At 37.4% G+C, this 24549-nt stretch overlaps 8 protein-coding genes across 8 annotated transcripts; 4 read left to right on the forward strand and 4 right to left on the reverse strand.

Moving 5' to 3' along the window:
* The first annotated feature begins 2267 nt into the window (after positions 1-2267).
* On the forward strand, positions 2268-3725 carry LOC123886710 (probable serine/threonine-protein kinase drkD). Its single transcript, XM_045936002.1, has one exon. The coding sequence runs from the start codon at positions 2268-2270 to the stop codon at positions 3723-3725; it is 1458 nt and encodes a 485-aa protein (XP_045791958.1).
* A 3192-nt stretch (positions 3726-6917) lies between these two features.
* On the forward strand, positions 6918-9028 carry LOC123886711. Its single transcript, XM_045936003.1, has 2 exons — positions 6918-7889; positions 7994-9028. Exons 1-2 carry the CDS (start codon positions 6918-6920, stop codon positions 9026-9028), a joined length of 2007 nt encoding a protein of 668 aa, XP_045791959.1.
* A 1637-nt stretch (positions 9029-10665) lies between these two features.
* On the forward strand, positions 10666-11058 carry LOC123886713. Its single transcript, XM_045936004.1, has one exon. It carries the CDS (start codon positions 10666-10668, stop codon positions 11056-11058), a length of 393 nt encoding a protein of 130 aa, XP_045791960.1.
* A 344-nt stretch (positions 11059-11402) lies between these two features.
* On the reverse strand, positions 11403-13729 carry LOC123886714 (protein MAINTENANCE OF MERISTEMS-like). Its single transcript, XM_045936005.1, has 3 exons — positions 13352-13729; positions 12551-13273; positions 11403-12454 (listed from the first exon to the last, which is right to left on the reverse strand). Exons 1-3 carry the CDS (start codon positions 13727-13729, stop codon positions 11666-11668), a joined length of 1890 nt encoding a protein of 629 aa, XP_045791961.1. The 3' UTR covers positions 11403-11665.
* On the reverse strand, positions 13612-17825 carry LOC123887048. Its single transcript, XM_045936321.1, has 3 exons — positions 17561-17825; positions 16656-17155; positions 13612-13866 (listed from the first exon to the last, which is right to left on the reverse strand). Exons 2-3 carry the CDS (start codon positions 17151-17153, stop codon positions 13858-13860), a joined length of 507 nt encoding a protein of 168 aa, XP_045792277.1. The 5' UTR covers positions 17154-17155; positions 17561-17825; the 3' UTR covers positions 13612-13857.
* Positions 14799-16236, reverse strand: LOC123887047 (protein MAIN-LIKE 1-like). Its single transcript, XM_045936320.1, has 2 exons — positions 15846-16236; positions 14799-15755 (listed from the first exon to the last, which is right to left on the reverse strand). The coding sequence occupies exons 1-2, from the start codon at positions 16203-16205 to the stop codon at positions 15003-15005; spliced, it is 1113 nt and encodes a 370-aa protein (XP_045792276.1). The 5' UTR covers positions 16206-16236; the 3' UTR covers positions 14799-15002.
* A 107-nt stretch (positions 17826-17932) lies between the features above and the next one.
* Positions 17933-18902, reverse strand: LOC123887049 (17.4 kDa class III heat shock protein-like). The gene is made up of 2 exons (XM_045936322.1): positions 18633-18902; positions 17933-18274 (listed from the first exon to the last, which is right to left on the reverse strand). Exons 1-2 carry the CDS (start codon positions 18822-18824, stop codon positions 18017-18019), a joined length of 450 nt encoding a protein of 149 aa, XP_045792278.1. The 5' UTR covers positions 18825-18902; the 3' UTR covers positions 17933-18016.
* Positions 18903-19774: 872 nt separating this feature from the next.
* Positions 19775-23709, forward strand: LOC123885362 (cytochrome P450 704B1-like). Its single transcript, XM_045934637.1, has 6 exons — positions 19775-20090; positions 20489-20704; positions 20808-21104; positions 21772-22152; positions 22629-22829; positions 23319-23709. The coding sequence occupies exons 1-6, from the start codon at positions 19815-19817 to the stop codon at positions 23496-23498; spliced, it is 1551 nt and encodes a 516-aa protein (XP_045790593.1). The 5' UTR covers positions 19775-19814; the 3' UTR covers positions 23499-23709.
* The last annotated feature ends 840 nt before the right edge of the window (positions 23710-24549 follow it).

Consider the following 24549-nt stretch of genomic DNA (forward strand, 5'->3'; position numbering starts at 1 on the left):
TTGAACACAAATCATACACTCTATTGATGATTTATTGATTAAAGTGGTGACCTGGTGCCATTGGCCTTCCTTAACATTGTGTGAGTAGATATCTTGCTATAGATTTCTATGTTTAGCTTGTGATGCTAGAGCAAGATATGAGTAGGAATTTCTCAAAGTTATCGAGTCACCATTGGTATGAGAACAATTGTACACACTAAGATAGTTAGTTTTGGTTGTAAGATTTTAGGTATTTATTCTAATTCTAAAATCTAAATTATAACAGACATGAATTTTGTTATCATGTGTTTTGTTTGTTGGATATTTAATAGAATAATTTATTTTAAAGTTAATTATTGTATAATGATTAAATTAATTAATTTTTGACCAAGTCATAACATGGTACACATTTTTGTTTTAATTCCTATTTACTTGGTTTTTAATCCTAATTACTAGGATTGGAAGTTATGCTTGGTACTATTAATTAGAACATGAGTATATTATGTAAAAGGATAGATGATATGATGGTACGTGAGAGGAAAAATAAGGAGAATGAGATATGAGTAAAATATAAGTGATTAGAGCAACACTCTTAAAAAGTTCTTCCTCTTCACATACAATTGAGTTATCTTCCTGGATTACATTACCGTTCTGTCATTCATATCCGGGAAGGACCTGTTGAATCCTGGGGGATTTGCACTTATGAGGCGGATAAATCCTTAAGGACAGTGCGATCAGCACGCCTCAGGTATTGTCTCACTATTTTACAGGTCATTCATCGTTGTTGGATTCATGGTTGTATACTTTAAGGTTGCCGACATCAATGATAAGTGCAAAAAAGTAGTTGAATTATATTATGAATTAAGGCAATTATTAACTTGTTTTGCAAGATTTGTGTATATAAGTCCCCAAGAATTGTACATATATGTTTTGATCTAAATTATGTTAGTATATCTTAAATCCCAATCATTTTGACAAGTTTTTGTAATTAAAGTTGAATTTTTGATGTAGAATGAATGTTTGATCTTGAAGATGTTCGCTGGGCTAGAGAAAGCCAGAGAAAGCCAGAAATTTTGTTCAATTGGCAGAGAGTTTCTGGCTTAAGCCAGAGAAAGCCAAAAATCCTATTGAATTGGCAGAGAGTTTCTGGCTTAAGCCAGATAAAGCTACAAGTCCTGTTGAATTGACAGTGAGTTTGGCTCCAGCCAGAGAAAGCCAGAAGAGCTGGAGGTGACTCAGAGGACACGTGTTAGCAAACCCAGCTTTGAAGTAAGGTAGCTGGCTGAGCCAGCTATAGCTGGCTGGGCCAACTTAAAAATCTAGTTCACTATAAAAGGACACCAAGAGTAGAAAAATGGATGATGTAGCTTGTAATACTTCTAAAAAAACAGAGAAAAACATCTTAGGAGCTAGGTTTAAGCAACTTGAAGGTGGATTTGCTCATCTTTGTTGAGGAATCAACTCATGATGTTTGTTCATCTCAATTTCTTTCATCTTTGTAAAGTTACTATATCTATGGGTAACTAAACTCTCTTATTGTTGGGATTAGATGTAAAATAGTCTATGAATATGTATTTATCTTGATCTTGTGTTATACATGTTTTGGTGATTCAATCAATCTTGATATTATCCTTGCTTTTAATGTTTTATTCTTTGGATTTGAAATAGTATAGGGATATATGTTTTGAATCAATGAATTAGGATAATATCTATTGAATCTAAACTCTAGGAATAGATTTAGATTTAATAATCACTTAAAGTATTGGTGTTTAAAAGATATTGTATCAATTAATCACCCGAGGGATCGGGGATTGATCGATGTAATAGTTTCTCGTCGTTATCTGGGAACGGAAATGTACGAAGAGCAATACGTGATAAAATTGGTTGGTAACTCAAATATGTATAACAGGTCAAGGAAATGCATATGAATAGATATTTGAATTCTAATCCCGGCAATTTCATTTCTCTGATATTAAAATCATCTTTTAATCGCAATTTTATGTTCACAAGCAAGTTTTCATTACAAAATCTCTGAAACTCTTACTTAAAATCATGGTGATTGTTGAACGGCTTTTGATATCGCACTAGTCCCTGCGGATACGATATAACCAAAATACTTACTTTTGATACCTCATCAAATGGCGCCGTTGCCGGGGACTGGCGTTTGATATTAATAGCATAGCTACAATTTCTATCGTTTTAAGCAATTTTGTACTTTTAGTTTTATTTTACTACTTGTTATCCATCGTGCATGCTAACTTGTCTGGTTAGATTGTTGAATCCTGTTTATGCGAGGAAAGACTTCTGCAGAAAACTTACTCTTTGATCCCGAAATCGAGAGAACTGCTAGAAGAAATAATAGTCAGAGAAAGAAAAGGAAACAACGAGCCAAACAAAAGCAGCTGCTAGAAGGAACTTCTGTTTCTATTTCTTCAATTTCTCCTATAATCGAAGACATCATGGCTGAAGAAGAACCTCAAAATGGTGGTGGGGGTGTTAGGCCATGCCACAACAGTCCAAGACGGCTTGCTCATCTTGCAAGGCCACAAAGGGCAGCCAGACAAACTGAGATGAAAACTGGACTTCTCCAGCTATTATATGCTAACCCTTTTGCAGGTTTATCGCACGAAGATCCATACAATCATCTTGTGAAGTTTTATGAAATTGCTGGTTCACTTGGTGCTTCTGAAGCGGAGGAAGAATCGGTGTTCATGAGAATGTTTCCACACTCTTTAATTGGTACGGCAAAAGACTGGTACCTTGACTTACCTGCTCAGGTCATGACAAATTGGAACACGTTGGAAGAAAAGTTTCTCGACAGATTCTTCCCGCATCACAAGTTCATGGAAGCAAAGACAACAATTGCGGTGTTTGCCCAAGGTTCAAATGAAACTCTTTGTGAAGCTTGGGACAGATACAAGTCTATGTTACGGAAGTGTCCTAATCATGGCTTTGATGAGCTCACTCAAATTCATATCTTTCGCAACGGACTTCTTCAACAATCAAAGCTTTTATTAGATGCTACAGCCGGTGGTTCATTATTGTCTTTAAATGCTGCAGATGCTACAGCAATCATAGAGAAGATGGCACTTAGTGACCGTCAAAGTGAGCGCAACAAGAATCCATCACAAAGAAAAGCTGGGATTCTTGAACTTGATACTTCAGATGCTGTTTTAGCTCAGAATAAGCTTCTTACCAACACTGTGGAAGAACTTTCACAACAAATGTCAAAATTGATTACTCTCCACGAAGGGTCTGGTAAAGCTAAGCAAGTAGCCTACTGTGAGCTGTGTACCGGAGACCATCCAACAGGTCATTGTCCGCCAGAAAATGAGGAAGTGAACTTTATGGGAAACCAACCAAGACAAGGTCAGTATCAAAACAACACTGGCTATCAAAGAGGAAATAATTCAAACTATGGTCAAGGTTGGAGACAGGATGCTGGATCATCGAATAGACAAAAGCAATATGAAAGTTATAACCAGTTACCTACTCAACAAAACCAAAACTCTGATTTGGAAGTAACTTTGCATAAATTCATGGAAATGCAGCAAAAACAATTACAACAGTACCAACAGCAACAACAACAGTTCCAACAGCAGCAGCAACAATTCCAGCAAGAAACTCAAGTTTACCAAAGAGGCAATGATGCGGTGTTGAGAAATCTTGAAACTCAAATTGGTCAAATAGCTAAACAAGTGGCCAACAATACCAATCAAGGAGGATCTTTCGCCGCCAACACATAAACCAATCCAAAAGAACAATGCAAGTCCATTACAACCAGGAGCGGAAAAGAGATTGGTAAAGGCATTGGTGACAACCTGAAGACTGAAGACGCAGTTGTTGAAGCTAGAGAAAAGCAAGAGGGAGAAGTCGAAGAAAGTGAGAATGAGGCAGAAGAGAAAAATAAAGAGGGAGACTTAGTTGAAAAAAATCAAAAAAATGAAAAAAGTCAAAAAAATGAAAAATATGAGAAAAATGAAGAAGAAGAAGAGCTTGAGGGAGAAGTGAGTAATGAGAGGAAGAAAAAGAATCAGAAGGCAAGAGAAGAGAAAAGCATTCAGAAGAGTCCTCCTGTTCAACACTTGCCATATCCACATGCTCAATCAAAGAAAGACAAAGAAAGGCAGTATGCGAGGTTTCTAGATATTTTCAAAAGATTGCAGATCAACATTCCATTTTCGGAAGCCTTAGAGCAGATGCCTACATATGCCAAATTCATGAAAGAGATCTTAACCAAGAAAAGAAAGTACAGCGATGATGAGGTTATTCAGTTAGATGCGAGTTGTAGTGCTATCATTCAGAGAACCTTACCGACAAAAGAGAAAGATCCGGGAAGAGTTACATTGCCCGTCACTATAGGGAATGTCAATGTTGGAAAGGCTCTTATTGATTTGGGTTCAAGCATAAATCTTATTCCATTGTCTGTTATTGAAAGGATTGGTGGTCTTGATATCACATGTACGAGAATGACATTGCAACTAGCCGACAAATCCATCACACGTCCTTCAGGAATGGCTGAAGATGTTCTTGTCAAAGTTGACAAATTCATGTTTCCTATAGACTTTGTGGTGATGGATATTGAAGAGGATGATGATGTTCCGTTGATTCTTGGAAGGCCTTTTATGAAAACGGCACGCATGATGATTGACATTGATGATGGGGTGATGAAAGTTAGAGTCCAAGATGAAGAAGTTAGTTTCAATTTATGGGAAGCCATGAAGCATTCAAAAGACAAGGGAGTGTGTTTTAAAATGGATGCTACTGAAGAAGCAATCTTGGATGTGCAAAAACAATTGATGAAACCATCACCGCTTGAACAAGTTTTGACAAATGCACTCAATGACATTGATTCTGATGAAGAGCGAGAAATTAAAGAGTGTTTGAAAGAACTTGATGCTTTGAAAGAGGTGTCTCCTCTTGAAGCAAAGATAGAAGAGTTGAAGGATGAATACAAGCCGGTTGAAGTGAAACTTGAATTAAAAACATTACCTTCACACTTGAAGTATGTGTTTCTTGAAGAAGGTAACAACAAACCGGTCATAATCAGCAATTCTTTGTCAATTCATGAGGAAAATAGTTTGATTCAAATTCTGAAAGAGAACAAAAAGGCAATTGGATGGGTGTTATCTGACTTGAAAGGTATCAGCCCGTCATATTGTATGCATAGTATCATGATGGAGGAGAATTACAAGCCTGTGGCGCAACCTCAACGTCGTTTGAATCCAACTATGAAAGAAGTAGTGAGAAAGGAAGTAGTGAAGCTACTTGAAGCCGGTATGATCTATCCGATTTCAGACAGTGCTTGGGTGAGTCCAGTCCAGGTAGTTCCAAAGAAAGGAGGCATGACGGTAATCACAAATGACAAGAATGAGTTGATTCCGTCAAGAACGGTTACGGGCTGGAGGATGTGTATCGATTATCGGAGACTTAACAAAGCCACCAGAAAAGACCACTTTCCATTGCCATTTATGGACCAAATGCTAGAAAGATTGTCCGGTCAAGAGTTTTATTGCTTTTTAGATGGTTATTCGGGGTATAATCAGATCACAGTCAATCCCGAAGACCATGAAAAGACAGCATTCACTTGTCCTTTTGGTGTCTTTGCATATAGAAGAATGCCTTTTGGTTTATGTAATGCTCCAGCAACATTTCAACGGTGTATGCAAGCTATCTTTTCTGACTTGATTGAAAAATGCATTGAAGTGTTCATGGACGACTTCTCGGTGTTTGGCCCATCATTTGAACTTTGTCTGAAAAACTTGGACACCGTACTGAAGCGGTGTGTTGAAACTAATTTGGTTTTGAATTGGGAGAAGTGTCATTTCATGGTGACTGAAGGCATAGTTCTTGGTCACAAAATCTCTTCCAAGGGCATTGAAGTTGACAAAGCAAAGGTAGAAGTCATTGAAAAGCTTCCACCACCGGTAAATGTCAAAGGAATCAGAAGCTTTCTTGGTCATGCAGGATTCTACAGGCGATTCATTAAAGATTTCTCAAAAATCGCCAAACCGTTGAGCAATCTGCTTAACAAAGATAAGCCATTTAACTTTGACAATGCTTGTTTACTCGCTTTTAATGATTTGAAAGAAAAATTGACAACTGCACCCATAATCACAGCGCCCGATTGGTCACTTGACTTTGAATTAATGTGTGATGCGAGTGATTATGCGGTTGGTGCAGTTCTTGGACAAAGAAAGAACAAATTTTTTCATGCCATACATTATGCAAGCAAAGTTTTAAATGATGCACAAATTAATTATGCTACTACAGAAAAAGAATTGCTTGCAATAGTGTACGCACTTGAGAAATTTCGTTCTTACTTGATTGGTTCCAAAATTGTTGTTTATACTGACCATGCAGCTATCAAATACCCGATTACAAAGTCTGATTCCAAACAAAGGCTCATTAGATGGATGCTCTTGCTACAAGAGTTTGATCTTGAGATTAAAGATAAAAAAGGAACAGAGAACTTGGTAGCTGATCATTTGTCCAGGTTGGTGAACAATGAGGTGACCGAGCATGAACGTGAGGTTCTTGAGGAATTCCCAGATGAGAAGTTACTTATGGTGCAGGAAAGGCCGTGGTTTGCTGACATGGCCAATTACAAAGTATCTGGATTAATTCCGGAAGATTTCAATTAGCACCAGAAAAAGAGATTTCTCCGTGAAGCAAATCAGTTTGTTTGGGATGATCCTTACTTGTTCAAAATTGGAGCTGACAACTTGTTGAGAAGGTGTGTAACTAGAGAGGAGGCCACAAGCATCTTATGGCATTGTCACAGCTCGCCATATGGTGGTCATTACAATGGAGAGCGAACTGCGGCCAAAGTCCTACAATCGGGATTCTATTGGCCAACTCTGTTCAAAGATGCTCATGAATATTCTCAAAGATGTGACAATTGTCAAAAGACCGGTGGAATCTCTAGGCGTAATGAAATGCCTTTGCAAAACATTGTTGAAGTAGAAGTTTTTGATTGTTGGGGCATTGATTTTGTCGGGCCATTTCCTTCGTCATTTTCATATGAATACATCTTGGTGGCGGTAGATTATGTGTCGAAATGGGTGGAAGCAGTTGCATCACCAAAGGCCGACGGCAAAACGGTGATCAAATTTTTAAAGAAAAACATTTTCACTCGTTTTGGAACTCCTCGTGTGCTCATTAGTGATGGAGGTTCGCACTTTTGTAATTCTCAACTAGCTAAAGCACTTGAGCATTACGGAGTCAAGCACAAGGTTGCATCACCATACCATCCGCAGTTCGAGGATGTGTTAGATTCGTCTACTGAGGCCGAGTATACTGAAAATGTTATGGCTTTTAGGAAGTTATGTGAGAGGTGGCCAAAATTTGTTCGATACGTTGAAGAGACAATTTTGGACACCGACAAAGAGAAGCTCGTGAGTGCATGGGTGGACAAGCATATGCACATGGGCAACCATACGACAAATAGAGCCGAAAGCGCACACGGTGTTTTGAAAAGTTACTTGACCGACGGTCTCGGTGATTTGGTGAAGGGTTGGGAATCGATCCACAGAATGTTAGGCAATCAATTCACCCAAGTGCAAACTGAATTTGGCCAGAACATGTCTGTGTATGGACACACATACCGGAAGAAAACACTTTACTCGACTTTGATGTTTAAAATCTCTAGACGTGCAATGAGATACATCCACACTGAATCAAAAAGAGTCGAGTTTACTGGTATGGATAGCATGAAGTGTGGTTGTCTGATGAGGACTAACTACGGGCTGCCATGTGCGTGTTTGATTGCCAAGAAACTGCACCACAATAGGCCTATTAGACTCGATGAGGTTTACAAACATTGGAAGATAATTTGTTTCCAAGATGAAGAAGTTGGTGGTGACGTCGAGGACGATTATGCGTGCACGGCAGAGTGGCAAGCAATTCAGGTGCGTGTTTATTAAAGGCATAATACACTTATTTTACGATTTTACGATCATTATGCGTTGGTTTTTAATTTTTAATGGCATATTTTTTTTTTTGTTTGTTTTAGGAACGATTGAGAACAGCTGATGTAAGCATGAAAAATGAGATCCGAGATCAACTCCGCAAGATTGCGTATCCTACAACCACCGATGTGGAGCCTCCGAACACAAATGTAAAATCAAAAGGGGCTAAAAAGAAAAAGGTGGTCCGTGGAACAAGATCCACCAGCAGAGATAAGTCTCGATGGGAGCATGTTGAAGAATATTTCACGGAGACACAAGCGTCGCAATCGTCAAAGCCGTCTCCGTCAATTCCATCCCACTCAAGGCCATCATCATCACAACCTACCGCATCAAACCCTATGCCTACGGTGTCTGAAGCTCCGCTCACTGTGTCCAACCCATTGCCACTAACCTCATCATCTCAAATTTTTGGAATTAACCACATGCCAAAATTCATGCATCCCTTCATTGAAGATATCATCAACGTGGACGGCGACGGCTATTGTGGTTACCGTGCCGTTGCATTGGCTCAGAGAGGCAACGAAGATGATTTTGAACTGATACGGTGCAACATGAGCAGGGAGTTGCGATTGAATAAGGATATGTATGTTGCTATATTTGGTTGCGAGGAGCGTTACCAATATATCTGTGATGCACTACTCCCACCCCCGAGGACGAGACAACGTACTAGTATTAGGAATAGTGTTGCACCGATGGATAAATGGTTCACGTTGCCGGATATGGGACATATCGTGGCCACCATATTGGATAGAGTAGTTGTTCAGCTCTCCATACTTCAAAACGGCCCTTGTGAAACTTTTTTCCCATTGCGTTCCATTCCGTCACCAAACCCGTCTTCAAGGGTTATTTGCCTTGGCGCGTTACCGGATCACTATGTTTTGGTAAAGCTTAAAGTTGGGTGTCCGATACCCAAATCAAACAAGTCGTGGAAGCAATATTGTGCTAAACAAAGTTTGGGTTGGGAAGATTCATTCATAGCTGCGCAACATAGGTTCGAGGAGATGATGAGCACCGAGAACGTTGTCCCCATCCAAATAGTTGGTGCAGGCAGTAGAGAAACTCCATTGGTGATTGACTGATCATTTGGCCTATTTTAATGTATTTTACGTTGTTATATATTTTGATGTAAAGAACATCCATTTTGTAATGATATGAATCGAGATGTAATGACATCCATTTTGTAATGAAATATATTGAAGTGATTTGGTGTTGTGTAATTGTTTGTGTCAATATAATGATATTGGTTGAAGTAATTTTGATGTTGTGTAATTGTATGAATAATTTTTCCAATATGAATGTGTCTGGATGAACAGCATTAACAATGGATTTCGCGTGGATGTCATTCCATGGAAGGTCGTGAGTTACAATATCATTGGTTGTCATGAAAATATATTTCGGTAACTAGGTACCGGAATATACCCAGATTTCGGTAAATATCTGCCGAACCCGCCTATTTACAGTGAACAAACGAAATTTTCGGTAGATTGGTACCGAAGTATGTTGTTCTTCCGGCAAATAGTTACCGAACTAAAATGTCGGTAAACATCTGCCGAACCGTACAAATTCCAGTGACCCACTGAAATTTTCGGTAGATTGGTACCGAAATAAGGGGGTATGACAGTAAACTTCGGTGAATATTAACCGAACTCATAAACTTCGGGGAATGCGAACCGAAATGTGTTTAAATTTACAACTGTTTACTGGGGGTATAAAAGAAAACTGGGGGGTAGAAAAGATGTAAGCATATGCCTGAAAACTTGTTAAAAATCATATAAATAACTTAATCGATACGAACCCGTCAAATAATTTATATTTGAGATTACACCGACACTTTTTGTGGTCGAGATTGGATCGACAATTTTTATTTTTTATTTTTTTTTTTGTGGTCAAGATTACACCGACATTTAGTTGTGGTTAAAATTACACCGACGAAATTATGTGGCCGTAATTAGATTGAATGTAGTATAAAACCGCCGTATGTGTATAGTTGTGAAAAACACGTTTGAACAATTTCGCAAAATGAGTGCTTCAAATCGGTCTGTTAATAACAATAGGGCGACATCTCATGCATTTTCAGTTAAGTTTCGCGGTAACGACGAGTTGTTCTGCGTTGACCTGTCGAACAATTTGACGACTATTCAAGCTCTTAAACGCCAGATCGAAGTCATGTATCGCTTCAAATACGGCAGACAAATCAAAATAGAAAAAATTGCGTATTACGAATCGACAATCGACCTGGCCAGTGATAATGTCGGTGGATATGATGAGCAACCGCGAAAATACGAGTGGAAGGAGTTGAAAAATGATGACGATGTGAACGACATGTTCAATGGGGTAGAAGTTGATCCGAAGTATCCACGTTTGTATGCTACCTTAGTAGTTACAAACTGAAATTTGGTTACTCATGTTGTTGAATTCTCAGTTATGTTGTTGTTGCTTTTTCGTTTACGTTATCGCTGATTTTTCAGTTATGTTGATGTTGACCTTTTAATTAATGAATGCTTTTATGTTGCACGTTTTTTATGCTCCATCTAAATTTTCTAAACGCTCGCCAAACGAATCAACACCCACCTACCGCATTTAAGCCCACCTAACTCCGCTAACTACCAATCCACCTCATTAACGCTCACCTACCGCCATAATGTGCACCAAACCCATCTTTAAATTCACGTGTTTTGTTGAATTCAACACTCGACAGAAAAAAAATAACGGGAAAATGGATGTCTCACTCACACAACGAATGAGATCTACTCTTGCGGCAGTTTACTTCGGCGATGGAAAACCGCATTTGTTTCGAATCAATGACGGTGAAACGTTCGAAGGTCTGAAACAGCAGCTGTACCAACTGAATCGCACCGTCAACAACCCGAACGACAATAGAACGGTATCAAATCTCCTGTATCGAAAGCCATCAATTGGTTCTGACGGACGCGTTGCTTTCACTCGTATGGCTGTTGAAAACAACGATGATGTTGAAACTATGTTTTCAATCTTCGAGCAGTACTCCTCCACGGGACCTATCGAGCTAGATGCGACACTGACAAGATCAGTTGAAGCCATCCTTGCTTGTCTTGTTGGGCCGGAAGACCCAAATAGGCAAACTAAGTGATGCGACCGTGTTGTTATCGTTTTGTTTTTTAATTTGCCTAAGTGTGTTTTCCTTTTCATCTTTGTTGTGATTTTTAGTTTGCCTAAGTGTGTTTCATTTTCTTGAAGTTATAATTAATACTATTTCGGTAAAAGCATACCAAATTTTTCCCAGATTTCGGTATTTAGGTACCGGAATTTTGACTCGGTCACTGGAAATAGGTAATTTCGGCAAAACTTTACCGAACTAGTAATTTCGGTAACTGAAAACCGAATATTACCCAGATTTCGGTAATATCCTCCCGAATTTTTCTCTGGCTCACTGTTTTAGTATGTTTCGGCAAAGTTTTACCGAAATATATCTTTTCCCAACAAATGACTTTAAACTATGTATCACCCGTGGGATCATATCCACGCGAAATCACCTGTTCGGATATAATCGTATTTCAAATGAAATTCATACATTCCAATCCAAATCCAATAAAAAAACAAATTAAATAGAAACCGCATTCAATATAAATCCATGTTCATACATCCCAAGCAAAACGAAATTATACGGACAAGTTGTTCCATTGTACACGGCAGGATTTAAAAAAAAATAAAACATAGCGAAAACAAAAAATAAAAAACTACAAGCTGCTTGTTCCGGCATCTTCCGTTGTTGTCTTCTTCTTCTTCTTCCTCTTCTTTGTTCCTTCACCCGAGTCTCTTTTCCTCTTCCGTCGCACCAAATATGCATCTACAGGCTCCAAATCAGTGTAGGCTTTTTCAATAACCACCAAAGCATCGGCCAAATTGAGTTGACCATCGAGCGCTTTCCTCAAATCCGCTCGAACCTTCTTAGTCACTTCAGACACGTCGCATTCACCACTCACGTTGTCCTCCTCAAGGTTAGCATGTGTTGGTGGATCCGCTTCAACCGGTGGCAATATCTTCGGATGAGAAACACGGTATAACCATGGAATGTATCCGGGTACGGTATCAAATGCACGCACAACTTTTGGTCCTCGCATCTCCTCTGTCACATAGTTGGCAGTCAGGTAGGAAGCAAATGCATCAGCAATCGTAAACCGATTCATACCAGCCTTTGCAGATACATCAGGGTGCCTAGGGATAGACTGGACATGTCCAAATTGTCGGAGGACACGTTCTGGCAAGTGTGGATTGATAATAGCACTTCCACACATAATCCAACCAGTGTACCAACTGATATCTTGAAAGGGTCTGGTTTGCCGGTGCTCCTCATATGGGCAAAACACCACTTCATCCATGCGCATTGTATCCAATGCGGACCTATGCTGCCCTGGAAATTTTGGTCCTTTTAAAGGCAAAAATCTTGCCGCATAGGGATTGTCGTGGGTGTATCTCTCATCAACAAAACGTCCACCAAAAGTTTTGAAATGCGCCATAATCCAGGCCTATTGAAAACACATGATATGGGTAAGCAAAATATTTAATTATAACAACCGACATTCAGTTAAAAGGCAAAACGCATTTTGAGTTTGTATGTATACCTGAAATAGACAGTTATAACCACCATGATTTCCACATCTCGGGCGGCTTGCAGCATCCAAGTAGTTGTACAGATATGCCAGCCCAGAAGCACCCCAATTCCACGTGTTAACTAAACTGAGGTCTCGCAAGTAGGTAAGAAAAATGACGTCCACGTACTGCATACTTTTGTTGGTGAAAATGGTTGCACCGATCAAGTAGAGCAAATAGCATCTAATGGTGCATTCCCTGAGGAATTCCACATCTTCAGCAGGCTTCTTTAACCTTTCAGCTTTTAAGGCATCCTTCAAATTATCGAGATACAAATCCTTCAACGCCTTAAACCCTATATGTGCTCCTTTCATTTTTTGAAACTCTTTCTTGCACTTACTAATAGGGAAGTTCAGATACTCTACGCACATCTCTTCACCATCTTCCTTTGTACATGACGTTCCGTTGTGGTCGAGCATTTTTCCGGTAATCGGAATATGAAGCAATGAGGACACGTCGTCCAAGGTTATAGTCATCTCACCAATAGGAAGATGGAAAGTTCCGGTCTCAGGATGCCATCGCTCTGCAAATGCCGTCAACAGACCCCAATCGGTGTGATTGTAATTTGTCCGCCGCAGAGTTTCGAGTCCGGACGCATTAACGACATTCCAAAACCACGAGTACTCTTTCGGACATATCTTGAAATTGTTGATTTTTTTCCCGTTGTTCATTACCCTCAAATACCGGGATTGGAGCTGCAAAACATTACACTTCATTACACTTCATAACAATCGACATCGAAAATAAATAGTGTTATATGAATCGTAACTTACCTCTCCTTTCCACAACGGTACAGCAACATGTTTTCCAAATCCCGGCAACAAAGACAAGTCAGACGGACCACCATCATAACATGTAACTGGTGGTGGTTTTACTCGTGGTGGGTTCCTTCCTTGTGTTACTCGCGTAACCTTTTTCCGTGGTTTTTTAGGTTCTGGTGGTGGTTGTTCAGCCTCCTCTTCCTCCTCCATTTCCTCTTCCGCTTCCTCATCAACTTCTTCTTCCCCATCATCATCCCCCTCTTCATCCGCTTCCTCCGCTTCCTCATCCACTCCTTCCTCCCCTTCCTCTTCCCCTTCTTCAGAAATATTTTCTTCCACGTCTTCATTCTCCTCTTGCGATTCTGCATCCTCCGGTCGAGGCTCATCCATCGTGGTTGAAACTGCTTTCCCTTTAGCTCGACTTGGAATTTTATCTACATTGACCGCAGCCTGTCTACGTGCAGAGCTATGTGCTTTGCTTGCACCGCCACGTCTTGTTCGGCCAACTTTGTCGTCCGTCATGATTCCTACAAGAAAACAGTCACCATAAGTATCTACGAAATCAATATTCATCGGTTACTCATTCAAACAATTTTTATACATAAATCAATACTCATACAAGCATTTTGTCAAACACTTGGTGCACATAAACAAGAATACAAATCCAATTCATATGCCCTAAAATAAATTACCTTATACAAGTCCAATCATATACCCTAAATTAAAATACAACCCCAAATTTAGTGGAATCAAAACAATAATCACGAGCATTAACAAATCAAAATAAAAAAATAAAAAAAAAGCAAGAAAATGAGAGAGTTGAGTTTGAAAACTTACTTGTAGAGATGAGCTTGGTGATTATCAGGGAGAAATTGAATGTTTAGAAGAGAGAAATTGTCGTTCTACTGGTGAAACCTTAAATTTGCGATTGAAACCTCCAAAATCGCCCTAGCCTCTGTTGCAAACCGTTTTGGCGCAAATGGTGAACGTTTAAAGTTTTTACTAATATATTAGTTAATTTCGGTACATGCGAACCGAACTATAGCGTTTTCGGCAGTTTTGTACCGAATCGCACCCAGATTTCGGTAAATAGTCCCCGGAATTTTCATTGGTTCACTGGACAGGACGTATTCGGCAGAAATATACCGAAAGTTATTTCGGTTACCAGGTACCGAAATTTACCCAGATATCGGTACGTGGATACCGAAATTTTGTTTCGTTCACTGGAATATGATCTATTCGGCATAAATTTACCGAAATGTATATTCGGTTATCAGGTACCGAAAGTTACCCATATATCGGTACCTGGATACCGAAATTTTCTTTGGTTCACTGGAATTAGGTCGTTTCGGCATAAATCTACCGAAATGTATATTCGGTTACCATATACCGAAATCTACCCAGATATCGGTAACTGGATACCGAAATGAATTGCATAATTTTTTTTTTTTTTTTTGGGTCTTGCACGTTTATGTAACATCATAAACTATCATAACATAGCTGAGTATTAGACACATCACGTTAACGGAAATTTAAAAAAGGTAACGGGTAATTAAACGTAGTCAAATACACCAAATTGTTTGAATCAGACTACATCCAAATTCGACAAATTCAAATAATAAAATTACATTAAACAACAACTGAGTTACAATATTAGCTAAGCCTACTCTCGAGTGTTGTACCGTCTCCCTCTACCCCGCTTAAGTCGCCGACACGTCAAAACAGGGTTAAGCAAATTCAAAATCCTCCGCAAAGTACCATGAACAGGAGTTCCTTCCACCGCCTCACCTTCGCGAAGTGACCTCTCCACCTCATCCCTAACACCACGGCATACCTGAAGCATGTTAGGGTCATTCCTTGCTTCCGCGGCCTCTATCAACACCTCTAAGTTAGGTGGCCTTGGTGGTGACGCCGGAGCTTGTACGGGTCGCATAACTGGATGCGACACTTTGTAAAACCATGTCATGTATCCAGGTTCATGGTCCCATGCGCTAACCACAGCCTGACCCCTCATCTCTTCAGCAATCATCCTCAAATCCAACTCCTCCATAAAAACACGATCAATCTCACATAGGCTCATCCCCGGAGTCGCAGACAAATCCGGTTTTCTAGGAATGCCTTGGACATGTTTAAATTGTCTAAGCACGCGTTCAGGCAAATGCTTTGCTTTCAAATTACCACATCTCAACCATCCAGAAAACCAGCATGAATTTATCAAAGGGCGGACGTGTCGGTGATCATCATATGGACTGAATACGCAGTCGTACGTCTGAATATTATCCAAACTGTTTCTATAGCTACTTGGTTCCCTATGTCCAGCTCCGGGAACAAACTTTGCATTTCGAGGCATGCCCTCAGAATAGATAGGATCCTGCGCCCACACGCTAAGTCCCGGAAAATGAGAAATTATCCAGCCCTGAAAGCATGACAAACAAGTTTCATTATATTGACGGACATTACGTATCATACATGTTGAATAATTTTCGTAAGCGCACGTTTATGTTACCTGAAGCAAAGACATGTACCCAGCCATCTGATTCACTGTCACCAAACACGCATCATCCAGATAATGTTGCAAATGAACCAGAGCAGCAGCACCCCAATTCCATTCACGGACAGCCGACAAATCCTGAAAATACTGCAGGTATACTACGTCCACGTAGTAACTGCTTTTGTTGCTAAATATGGTACAACAGACCAAAAATAGCAAGAAAGCCCGTATGGACCTGTCCCTATACAGCTTAATCTCATGCGCCGACTTACCTTCAGCAACAGCTTTATCAGCTAATCCGTGGTTAACACTATAGATATCCTCCACGTCAGAATGCTTCAGATGGAGCCCGTTCATTTTGGCAAAATGACCCATAACAACATTCCGATCAACTCCTAGAAATGAATTAACCATGTCATCCGCTTCATCCCTTGACATTTTGCCATGGTTCAGAAACTTTCCCTCGATCGGAATATGCAACAGACACTGGACATCGTCCAATGTGATGGCCAGCTCACCCAATGGAATGTGGAATGAACTCGTCTCCGTATGTCATCTTTCAACAAATGCCCAGAGGAGCCCGTAGTCAAGCACGCTAAAATTAGTCCGGGTAAGCGGCTCCAAACCCGATGCTTCAACCACATCCCAAAACCATCTGTCCGTGCGGCGGGACGGTTTTTGTATATTAATAACTTTTTTTCCGCTGGCGATGCAACATAAATTTACCGCTAAAATCTGAAAAATTCAAATAGCACAAAAAATTATCGAGCTAACGTAATCACAACATTTTTAATAAAATAATCGTCGTATTTTAAATTGGTTTACCTCTTTGTCATTTGGGTCTGCATACCATATCGGAATAGCCATATGCTTATCGTACTCCGTTAACAAGGACAAATCCGTCGGTCCTCCTCCAAAACCTACTTCATCATCATTACGTGAACACTTTGGTGGTTTTCGGCGTACTGGTTTGCGCCGTTGTTGTCGAGGTGGTTGTTGCGGTGGGTCTTGCGGTTCATCTTGCGGTGAGTGTTGCGGTGAGACTTGTGGTGAGACTTGTGGTGATCCAAGATCATCATAATCAAAACACGCATTTAAAAATTGGTCGGCATCAAATTCATCTTGCACCACCAATGATTGTCCTAGACGTGTCCGTCCACGTGTATGCGACCCACCCGCCTCGGCATCATGTGTACCTTGCCCCGGAGTTGGTCCTTTGCGACGACCTCGTTTGGACGGATGATTTGCAGCAAGCTCTCTACGAGCGGAAGCATGTGCATTGATTGCCTTTCCATGCCTACCCCTAGGTAGATTTTCTTCCATATCTATACATAGATAAATAAATTCACAGTCAATACAAACAATTAATCTATGATAAATTCATACTTATAATTCAATCGAACACATGATTCTTGCAACAATGGAAACATAATTCAAATGGAAACATGCATTCATATTCACTCGTACATTTTGACAAACACTTAGAGTACACTATAACTCAATTAGCTTCATATTCACATTTAACTCAATTAGCAACATTCATTCATGCTAGTATGTAACCAATCTAACAACTAACCAATAATCAACGATTCAAACAACATAATCAACAATTTAACTCAATAATCAGATATTGAAATTTTGGAATTTTTATAGGGAAGAACAAAAAATGAATTTGAAATGTCATGGTGATGAGGAATGCATAGAATGACAAATAAAGGAAAGAAACTTACTTGATGAAATGTGATTTGAAGTTGGATGTTGAAGTTGGCCGCAAATGTGTAGAAGAAAGGAAGAGAGGAGTTTTGTGGTTTGTTTTTCAAAATAAAACGAACTTACTGAAATTGTTCATATGTAAGACAACTTCGGTTAATATCAACCGAATCTATCCTTCGGTTAATATCCACCGACGCAACACTACATTCGGTTCGTGGATACCGAACGATGTCAACACCACGTTCGGTTCGCAGTTACCGAAATGTTTCAAGATGTCAAAAGACTTCGGTTTTTATAAACCGCAGTACCCCCAAGGGTAAAAACGGAAATTCAGGGGGTATAAAAGAAATGAGGGGGGTCGGGAGAGAAAACTTCAAACCAAAAGCACTTGTGTAGGCTACTAAACAAGCAGAAAAGGCAAAACAGAAAACTACAAAACCTAGCAGCCAATATATACTACAATCAATAACCCCTTAGGCAATTGCAACTTCAACTGTTTTTGATTTTGGAGGTGGAGTATGCTTCTCTACAGCCACAGTCAGAACACCATTCTCACATTTAGCTGTGATTGCTGACACATTAGCATTCTCCGGTAAACGGAACTTCCTCAACAATTTCTGAGGTGCTCTTCTCTCCAGCCTAAGGTACTTGCATCCTTCATCTTCACCATCTTGTCGTTTCCTTTTTCCATTGCTCTTTATCACAAGTGTGTTCTCATCTTCAACTGTCACCTGCAATGCAATGCAGACACATACAAGTTAACATAAAATTAGCACAACACTCCAATCAAAGTATAGGTTTGAATTAACTATGAATTTGACAGAATCACATTGTAACCACGTAAATTGTCATTTTGACAAAAATTATACTTTAGAGCTTCAAAAAATTTACCGCGTCACAGTAAATTTACTGTGACACCGTAATTTTGTCTATGAACTCAATCATAGACAAACACACTGATTGTCATTTTGACAAAAATTATACTTTAGAGCTTCAAAAAATTTACCGCGTCACTCTGTGACACCGTAATTTTGTCTATGAACTCAATCATAGACAAACACACTGTGATTTCAAACATGCACTAAGTACCTGAATTTCGGACTTGGAGAGGCCAGGAACATCCATGAAAAACATGTACTCCTTAGGAGTATCCAAAATGTCAACTGGGATATTAGAAGCTCTTCTACTTTCATGATTCTCATGATTCCTAGAAGAAGTTTCATGAACATGGTTGAACAAATTGTTTACTACACCACTCAAATCCATGTCAAACAAACTCATCTTCAAAAGTAGATTTTTTTTGGGTAATTTGTGATGATTGATTGATGCTTAGAGGTGTTTGTTTGGTAAGAAGCTTTTATGTTTTGGATATATATAAAAAGTGAGGTGAGTGAGTGAAGAGAAAGTTCGAGAGTGATTTCCCTATAATGTTCTGGAAACATCTATGTCAAAATTTGGATGCTGATGTTGTTTTTCTGGATTATTGTGGAATCAAACACAAAGGTTCTAGTTTTTATGATTATATACGTGTCACACTCAGATAGCAATTTGTCATGCACTTTAATGTTACACATAAAATAAAATATAAAAATATAGAAAAATATGAGTTTTATATTTAAGAATTGATTTTTTTAGATTTCCCTTTTTCTTATTCAAGGAATTGAAATTTACACTGTCATCACTCTTGTATTAACTTGAATACTGTGAGTTTATATAACTATTAACTTGGATGTTGTGAGTTTGTTCATAAATTCGTCATTTTTGTTTTTAGCAGTATTAAATTTGTATGTGAATCTAATGTACTCTACTAATTTAAATGAATGAATATTTTTTAAAATTTTAATTAAAAAAAAAAACAATTTGAAGTGGTGGTGCCTCTTGTCTAAAGAATCAAACTAGTAATCCATAGTTTTAATATATATATATATATATATATATATATATATGTGTGTGTGTGTGTGTGTGTGATTCTAGGGAATTTAGGTGGGCACAAAACAAATGAAGTTTTTTCTATATTTTACAAATCTATAACATACACTAGAAGATTATGACCAAGTTGTTACCACATTGCAACCTACAATTTAACCACCTAAGGCTTCCCTTGATTAATATAAAAATGATCATCAACTAATCACTTAATCATTCATCTTCTGTGACACATTAAAATAAAATATCACCATAGAGGTCATTTTTACATGTCATAAAAATGATACAAGATATATATAGGACATCAACCTCACAATAATTTCTCCCTTTAGGAATAGATGCAACATGGGAGGGTTAGTGATATTGATATGCATGGTTGTTTCATGGATATTCATACATAGATGGAGTCAAAGGAACAAAAAAGGTCCCAAAACATGGCCCTTTCTTGGAGCTGCCATTGAACAATTGATGAACTATGATAGAATGCATGATTGGCTTGTTCAATATTTTTCCATGTCCAAAACTGTTGTGGTCCCTATGCCATTCACAACTTATACTTACATTGCTGATCCTATTAATGTGGAACATGTACTTAAGACCAACTTCAATAATTATCCAAAGGTAATGAATCCATTACTTATTTTGACATGTTTACCTGTTCTTGATTAAAATTGATTTTGTATCTAGAGTTAAAGTCTACTGATTTTGACATGTTTAGCTATTCTCGATTAATTTTGCGTCTAAACTTGATTTCCTCGTTAAATTTACATTAATGTACTATCAAAACATTGATCATTTTATCCAAGACATGGTTAATGAGTTATCCCTAAGATAAATTGTTCGGGAGAACATAAGTTCGATTTTTGGTGGGAGCAATTCTTAGTCAGATTTTACTTATCTTGCGGCCAAACTCTTGACCTTCCTTAAAATCCAGAGGATTAATACAAAAAAAAAAATGATCATTTTCTTTTTTATTTGCATCATATTAATGTTTTTGATGGAAATATTTGTGAATGTAGGGTGAAGTGTATCATTCATATATGGAAGTTTTACTTGGACATGGAATATTTAATGTTGATGGAGAGCTTTGGAAGAAACAAAGGAAAACAGCTAGCTTAGAATTTGCATCAAGAAATTTGAGAGATTTCAGCACAAAAGTTTTCAAAGAGTATGCTTTAAAACTCTCATCCATTCTCAATCAAGCATCTTATCTCAACCAACAAATAGACATGCAGGTGCTACAAAATACAAACATTTTTTTATCATATGCTTATATTATTATTTTTTATTGAAATTTTAAAATTTTATTGATGGTTCAAATGTGATTATTATTTGTAGGAGTTATTGATGAGAATGACTTTAGACTCTATATGCAAAGTTGGTTTTGGAGTGGAAATTGGAACTTTAAATCCTAACTCACCAAACAATTCTTTTGCTAAAGCTTTTGATACTGCTAATATTATTGTAACACTTCGTTTCATTGATCCTTTATGGAAAATTAAGAAAATTTTAAATCTTGGCTCAGAAGCACAACTTGACAAGAGCATCAAAATCATTGATGATTTTACTTACTCAGTTATTAGAACAAGAAAGGCAGAGATTGAGGATGCTAAAAAGAATGGCCAACAAAATCAGGTAATATATATAAATATCATAGAAATTATGTAACCAGAAATTGTAAGGATCGGTCAAATTAGTCCCTCAATAAATCAGTGTGTTAGTCTTTAAAATTGGTTATCAAAATATCATCATTTTAAGGCACTAATTTGCTATTTTGTAAGTTCGAAAGACTAAATTGCTCGACTTTTACAATTTTCAGGAACGAAATGTTGATTTACTCGTATAAATATCATTGAAACAATAATTGTAAGGGTGGGTGAAATAAGACCCTCAAGTTTGACTAAACCAGCATTTTAGTCCTTGTAACTGGTTATCGAATTATCAGCATTTTAAGATACTAATTTGCTAAATTTGAGAGATTAAACTGCTCGACTCTTACAATTTCAAAAACTAAAATGTTGATTTATTCATATAAATATCATAGAAACTATGTAATTAAAAATTGTAAGGCGCAGTAAATCAAACCTTTAAATATGCGATAAATCAATATTTTAGTCCTTAAAACTGGTTATCAAATTTATCGGACTTTTGGAGGGCTAAATTCCTCGACCCTTATCATTTCAAGTACTGAAATGCTAGTTTATTCATATAAATATCATGGTAACAATGTCACCTATTTTTGGTGTACAAAATCTAAGCTTACATACATATTAACATATAACTCATATCTTATTGAAAACAGATAAAAAATGATATATTATCAAGATTCATAGAATTGGGAGAAGACAATGCAAGTGACAAAAGTTTAAGAGATGTTGTTTTGAACTTTGTGATTGCTGGAAGAGACACAACTGCAACAACTCTATCATGGGCTATATATATGGTGATGACACATTCTAATGTTGCTGAAAAACTTTACTTAGAGCTCAAAACTTTTGAGGAAAATCAAGCAAAAGAAGAAAATGTTACATTGCCTCAATGTGATGACAATGATGACCTTGAATTGTTCAATCAAAGAGTAGTACAATTTTCAAAGCTATTGAATAAAGATTCATTAGAGAGACTTCATTATTTGCATGCAGTCATAACTGAGACCTTAAGATTGTATCCAGCAGTTCCTCAGGTATGCATCTCTTACATTAATTCTAATTTTAAAAACATATAAAAATTAACCAGATGTTTCTCCCGAGCTTCCCCAGACTCCCCAACAAATGGTATGGAGCCGTGGTTCGGCTTAGTGGGGGAGTGGGAGTGGATCCTGGCGTTAACCCTCTGGTTCCCAGAGGAAGGGGTCCCGGTAATCTAGAGTTTAACCGGGAGGTAAGTAAAGCCAGGCCAATAATTATTCCGACAAAAAAAGTTTTCCGCCATGATTTAACTACTCACACTTAAAACTCAACAACTAATTCGGTACATATATTTTATTTGCAAAATAGAACATATTGAACATGGTAGTTTTGTAATTAAATTAAAAACATCAAATGAAAACATAAAACAAATTTTCAAAACACATTGATCTTAAGATATTGCTTTTAATATACTTATTAATTAATGAGTAATGATGTTATTGTGCAAATTAATATCAATTATTGATTGTAGGATCCTAAGGGTGTGATGGAAGATGATGTGTTACCGGATGGTACAAAAATTAAAGCAGGGGGTATGGTAACTTATGTTCCATATTCAATGGGAAGGATGGAGTATAATTGGGGGCCCAATGCTGCTTCATTTATACCTGAAAGATGGTTCAAAGATGGTGTCCTTAAAAATGAATCTCCATTCAAATTCACAGCTTTTCAGGTAAACAATTTAACCTATATTTTCTTAATTTATAACAATATTAGACTCCTCTTCAATGGAATATAAGCAAAATTTAACCAAAAATAAGAATATGAAAAATTTTTAAAACTGTTTTAAATGAGAAGTTGTTTTGAGTAGTTTTTTTTAAAAGCTCACCTGTTAAACCAATTGTCGTTAGTTGGTCCAGTGGTAATTGACGTTGGACTTGGTAAGGAGGACCACGATTCGATCCCGCAACTGCGATTGGGAAGAGGTTGGAATCCCTTGATGCCAGAACTGATCCCGAACCAGATTATGCGGTCTAGTGGGCCGGATACTGATCCCTCGTTAGTTTTTTTTTTTTTTCTAAATGAAATAATCACTTTTAGAATGTTATAAATTTAAAAAAAAATTAAGGATATAATAAAATACCTAAAAATTGGTTGAAATGATAAAATGTTTTGAGTAGCTTCTCTGCAATTTATTTTAATTTTGATTTTGATTACACAGGCAGGGCCAAGGATATGTCTTGGTAAGGATTCTGCATATCTTCAAATGAGAATGGTGTTAGCAATTTTGTGCAGATTTTACAAATTCAATTTGGTGCCTGGTCATCCAGTGAAGTACAGAATGATGACTATTTTATCAATGGCACATGGCTTGAAGCTTACCATAGAGAAACGTTCTTGATATGTTCCATAACCTATGAGATCAAATATTGATGGGAAAATAAATTATGATTTGTAAGATTTTAAAATTATTATTACCAAGTTAGAAAAGTCAAACTCAAAATTCAAGTCTATACAACAAATTTAAATTGTTTGATCTCGATTCAACAAATACATTTGAGCTAAATTTGTAAATGCATCATTTTTATTTTTATGACATATGGATCTGAATTCCTATCCTGGAATTTGGTAGTAACTTATTTGGTTTGTTGAATATTAGTTGTCTATCTCAGTTGATAAAAATATCACATTATATATATATATATATATATATAAATGTCTGAATTCAAATCTGAGATCCTCCACTTATTTACTTCAAATGATGAATTTATAGTCACCGACTACTTGACCAATACCACAATACATTTTCAGTCATCGTTGAACATATATTATCATCTTTAAGTTCTTATTTCTTAACATTCATAAATAGATGACATAATAGGTAACTTAGCAGGACAACATGAAACCAAATTAAGTGAAAGAACATCAAAGAATCTATTTGAAATAGCTTTTTTACAACTTATTTAATAGAAGTGGTTAACTTATTGGCTTAATCATGTTCCCGTAAGTGTATCTCGGTTGTTACTAAAAATATTATTGAAAAGATAGGAGTTTGAATTTCGAATTCTCCACTTTTTCACAATTATAATATGAGTTTAATCACTAGACTACAAAAAAAAAAGTATAAATCATTTTAATTTCTTATTATTGGTAAAATTTTGGCTGTATACATTTTAAAAGTTTTTTCTTTTTGGTACAATTAAAAGTTTTCTTTTCATTTAATAAAGTGAAAATCACTATTGAACTCATACATGCAACTGTGATGAAGTATCGGATTTGAACTCGGGTGAAGATGCCTAACTTGGCAATATTGGCATTGTCAATTGAGATAAAACTTATAGACAAAATGTTTCTTTCTTTTTTTCATCTAAAATTTTAATAATTGAGTCCTCTATAAAAAAATCATTTGGAAAATTAAATTATGGCTCTTCTTATATATAGGAAATCTTGGA

The sequence above is a fragment of the Trifolium pratense genome, linkage group LG5, assembly GCF_020283565.1.
Source record: "Trifolium pratense cultivar HEN17-A07 linkage group LG5, ARS_RC_1.1, whole genome shotgun sequence".
Classification (NCBI taxonomy): domain Eukaryota; kingdom Viridiplantae; phylum Streptophyta; class Magnoliopsida; order Fabales; family Fabaceae; genus Trifolium; species Trifolium pratense.

Excerpts from the sequence above, each read along its gene's own strand:
- LOC123886710 (XM_045936002.1), top strand. The coding sequence starts at position 2,268 with ATGCGAGGAAAGACTTCTGCAGAAAACTTACTCTTTGATCCCGAAATC.
- LOC123886711 (XM_045936003.1), top strand. The coding sequence starts at position 6,918 with ATGCCTTTGCAAAACATTGTTGAAGTAGAAGTTTTTGATTGTTGGGGC. Across the intron at positions 7,890-7,993 it reads CAGAGTGGCAAGCAATTCAG|GAACGATTGAGAACAGCTGA; the intron begins GTGCGTGTTTAT and ends TGTTTGTTTTAG.
- LOC123886713 (XM_045936004.1), top strand. The coding sequence starts at position 10,666 with ATGGATGTCTCACTCACACAACGAATGAGATCTACTCTTGCGGCAGTT.
- LOC123886714 (XM_045936005.1), bottom strand. The coding sequence starts at position 13,729 with ATGGATGAGCCTCGACCGGAGGATGCAGAATCGCAAGAGGAGAATGAA. Across the intron at positions 13,274-13,351 it reads TACCGTTGTGGAAAGGAGAG|CTCCAATCCCGGTATTTGAG; the intron begins GTAAGTTACGAT and ends AATGTTTTGCAG. Across the intron at positions 12,455-12,550 it reads GTTATAACTGTCTATTTCAG|GCCTGGATTATGGCGCATTT; the intron begins GTATACATACAA and ends TGTTTTCAATAG.
- LOC123887047 (XM_045936320.1), bottom strand. The coding sequence starts at position 16,205 with ATGGGTCATTTTGCCAAAATGAACGGGCTCCATCTGAAGCATTCTGAC. Across the intron at positions 15,756-15,845 it reads GGTACATGTCTTTGCTTCAG|GGCTGGATAATTTCTCATTT; the intron begins GTAACATAAACG and ends TCATGCTTTCAG.
- LOC123887048 (XM_045936321.1), bottom strand. The coding sequence starts at position 17,153 with ATGGAAGAAAATCTACCTAGGGGTAGGCATGGAAAGGCAATCAATGCA.
- LOC123887049 (XM_045936322.1), bottom strand. The coding sequence starts at position 18,824 with ATGAGTTTGTTTGACATGGATTTGAGTGGTGTAGTAAACAATTTGTTC. Across the intron at positions 18,275-18,632 it reads TCTCCAAGTCCGAAATTCAG|GTGACAGTTGAAGATGAGAA; the intron begins GTACTTAGTGCA and ends ATTGCATTGCAG.
- LOC123885362 (XM_045934637.1), top strand. The coding sequence starts at position 19,815 with ATGGGAGGGTTAGTGATATTGATATGCATGGTTGTTTCATGGATATTC. Across the intron at positions 21,105-21,771 it reads AGAATGGCCAACAAAATCAG|ATAAAAAATGATATATTATC; the intron begins GTAATATATATA and ends TATTGAAAACAG. Across the intron at positions 22,153-22,628 it reads TGTATCCAGCAGTTCCTCAG|GATCCTAAGGGTGTGATGGA; the intron begins GTATGCATCTCT and ends TATTGATTGTAG.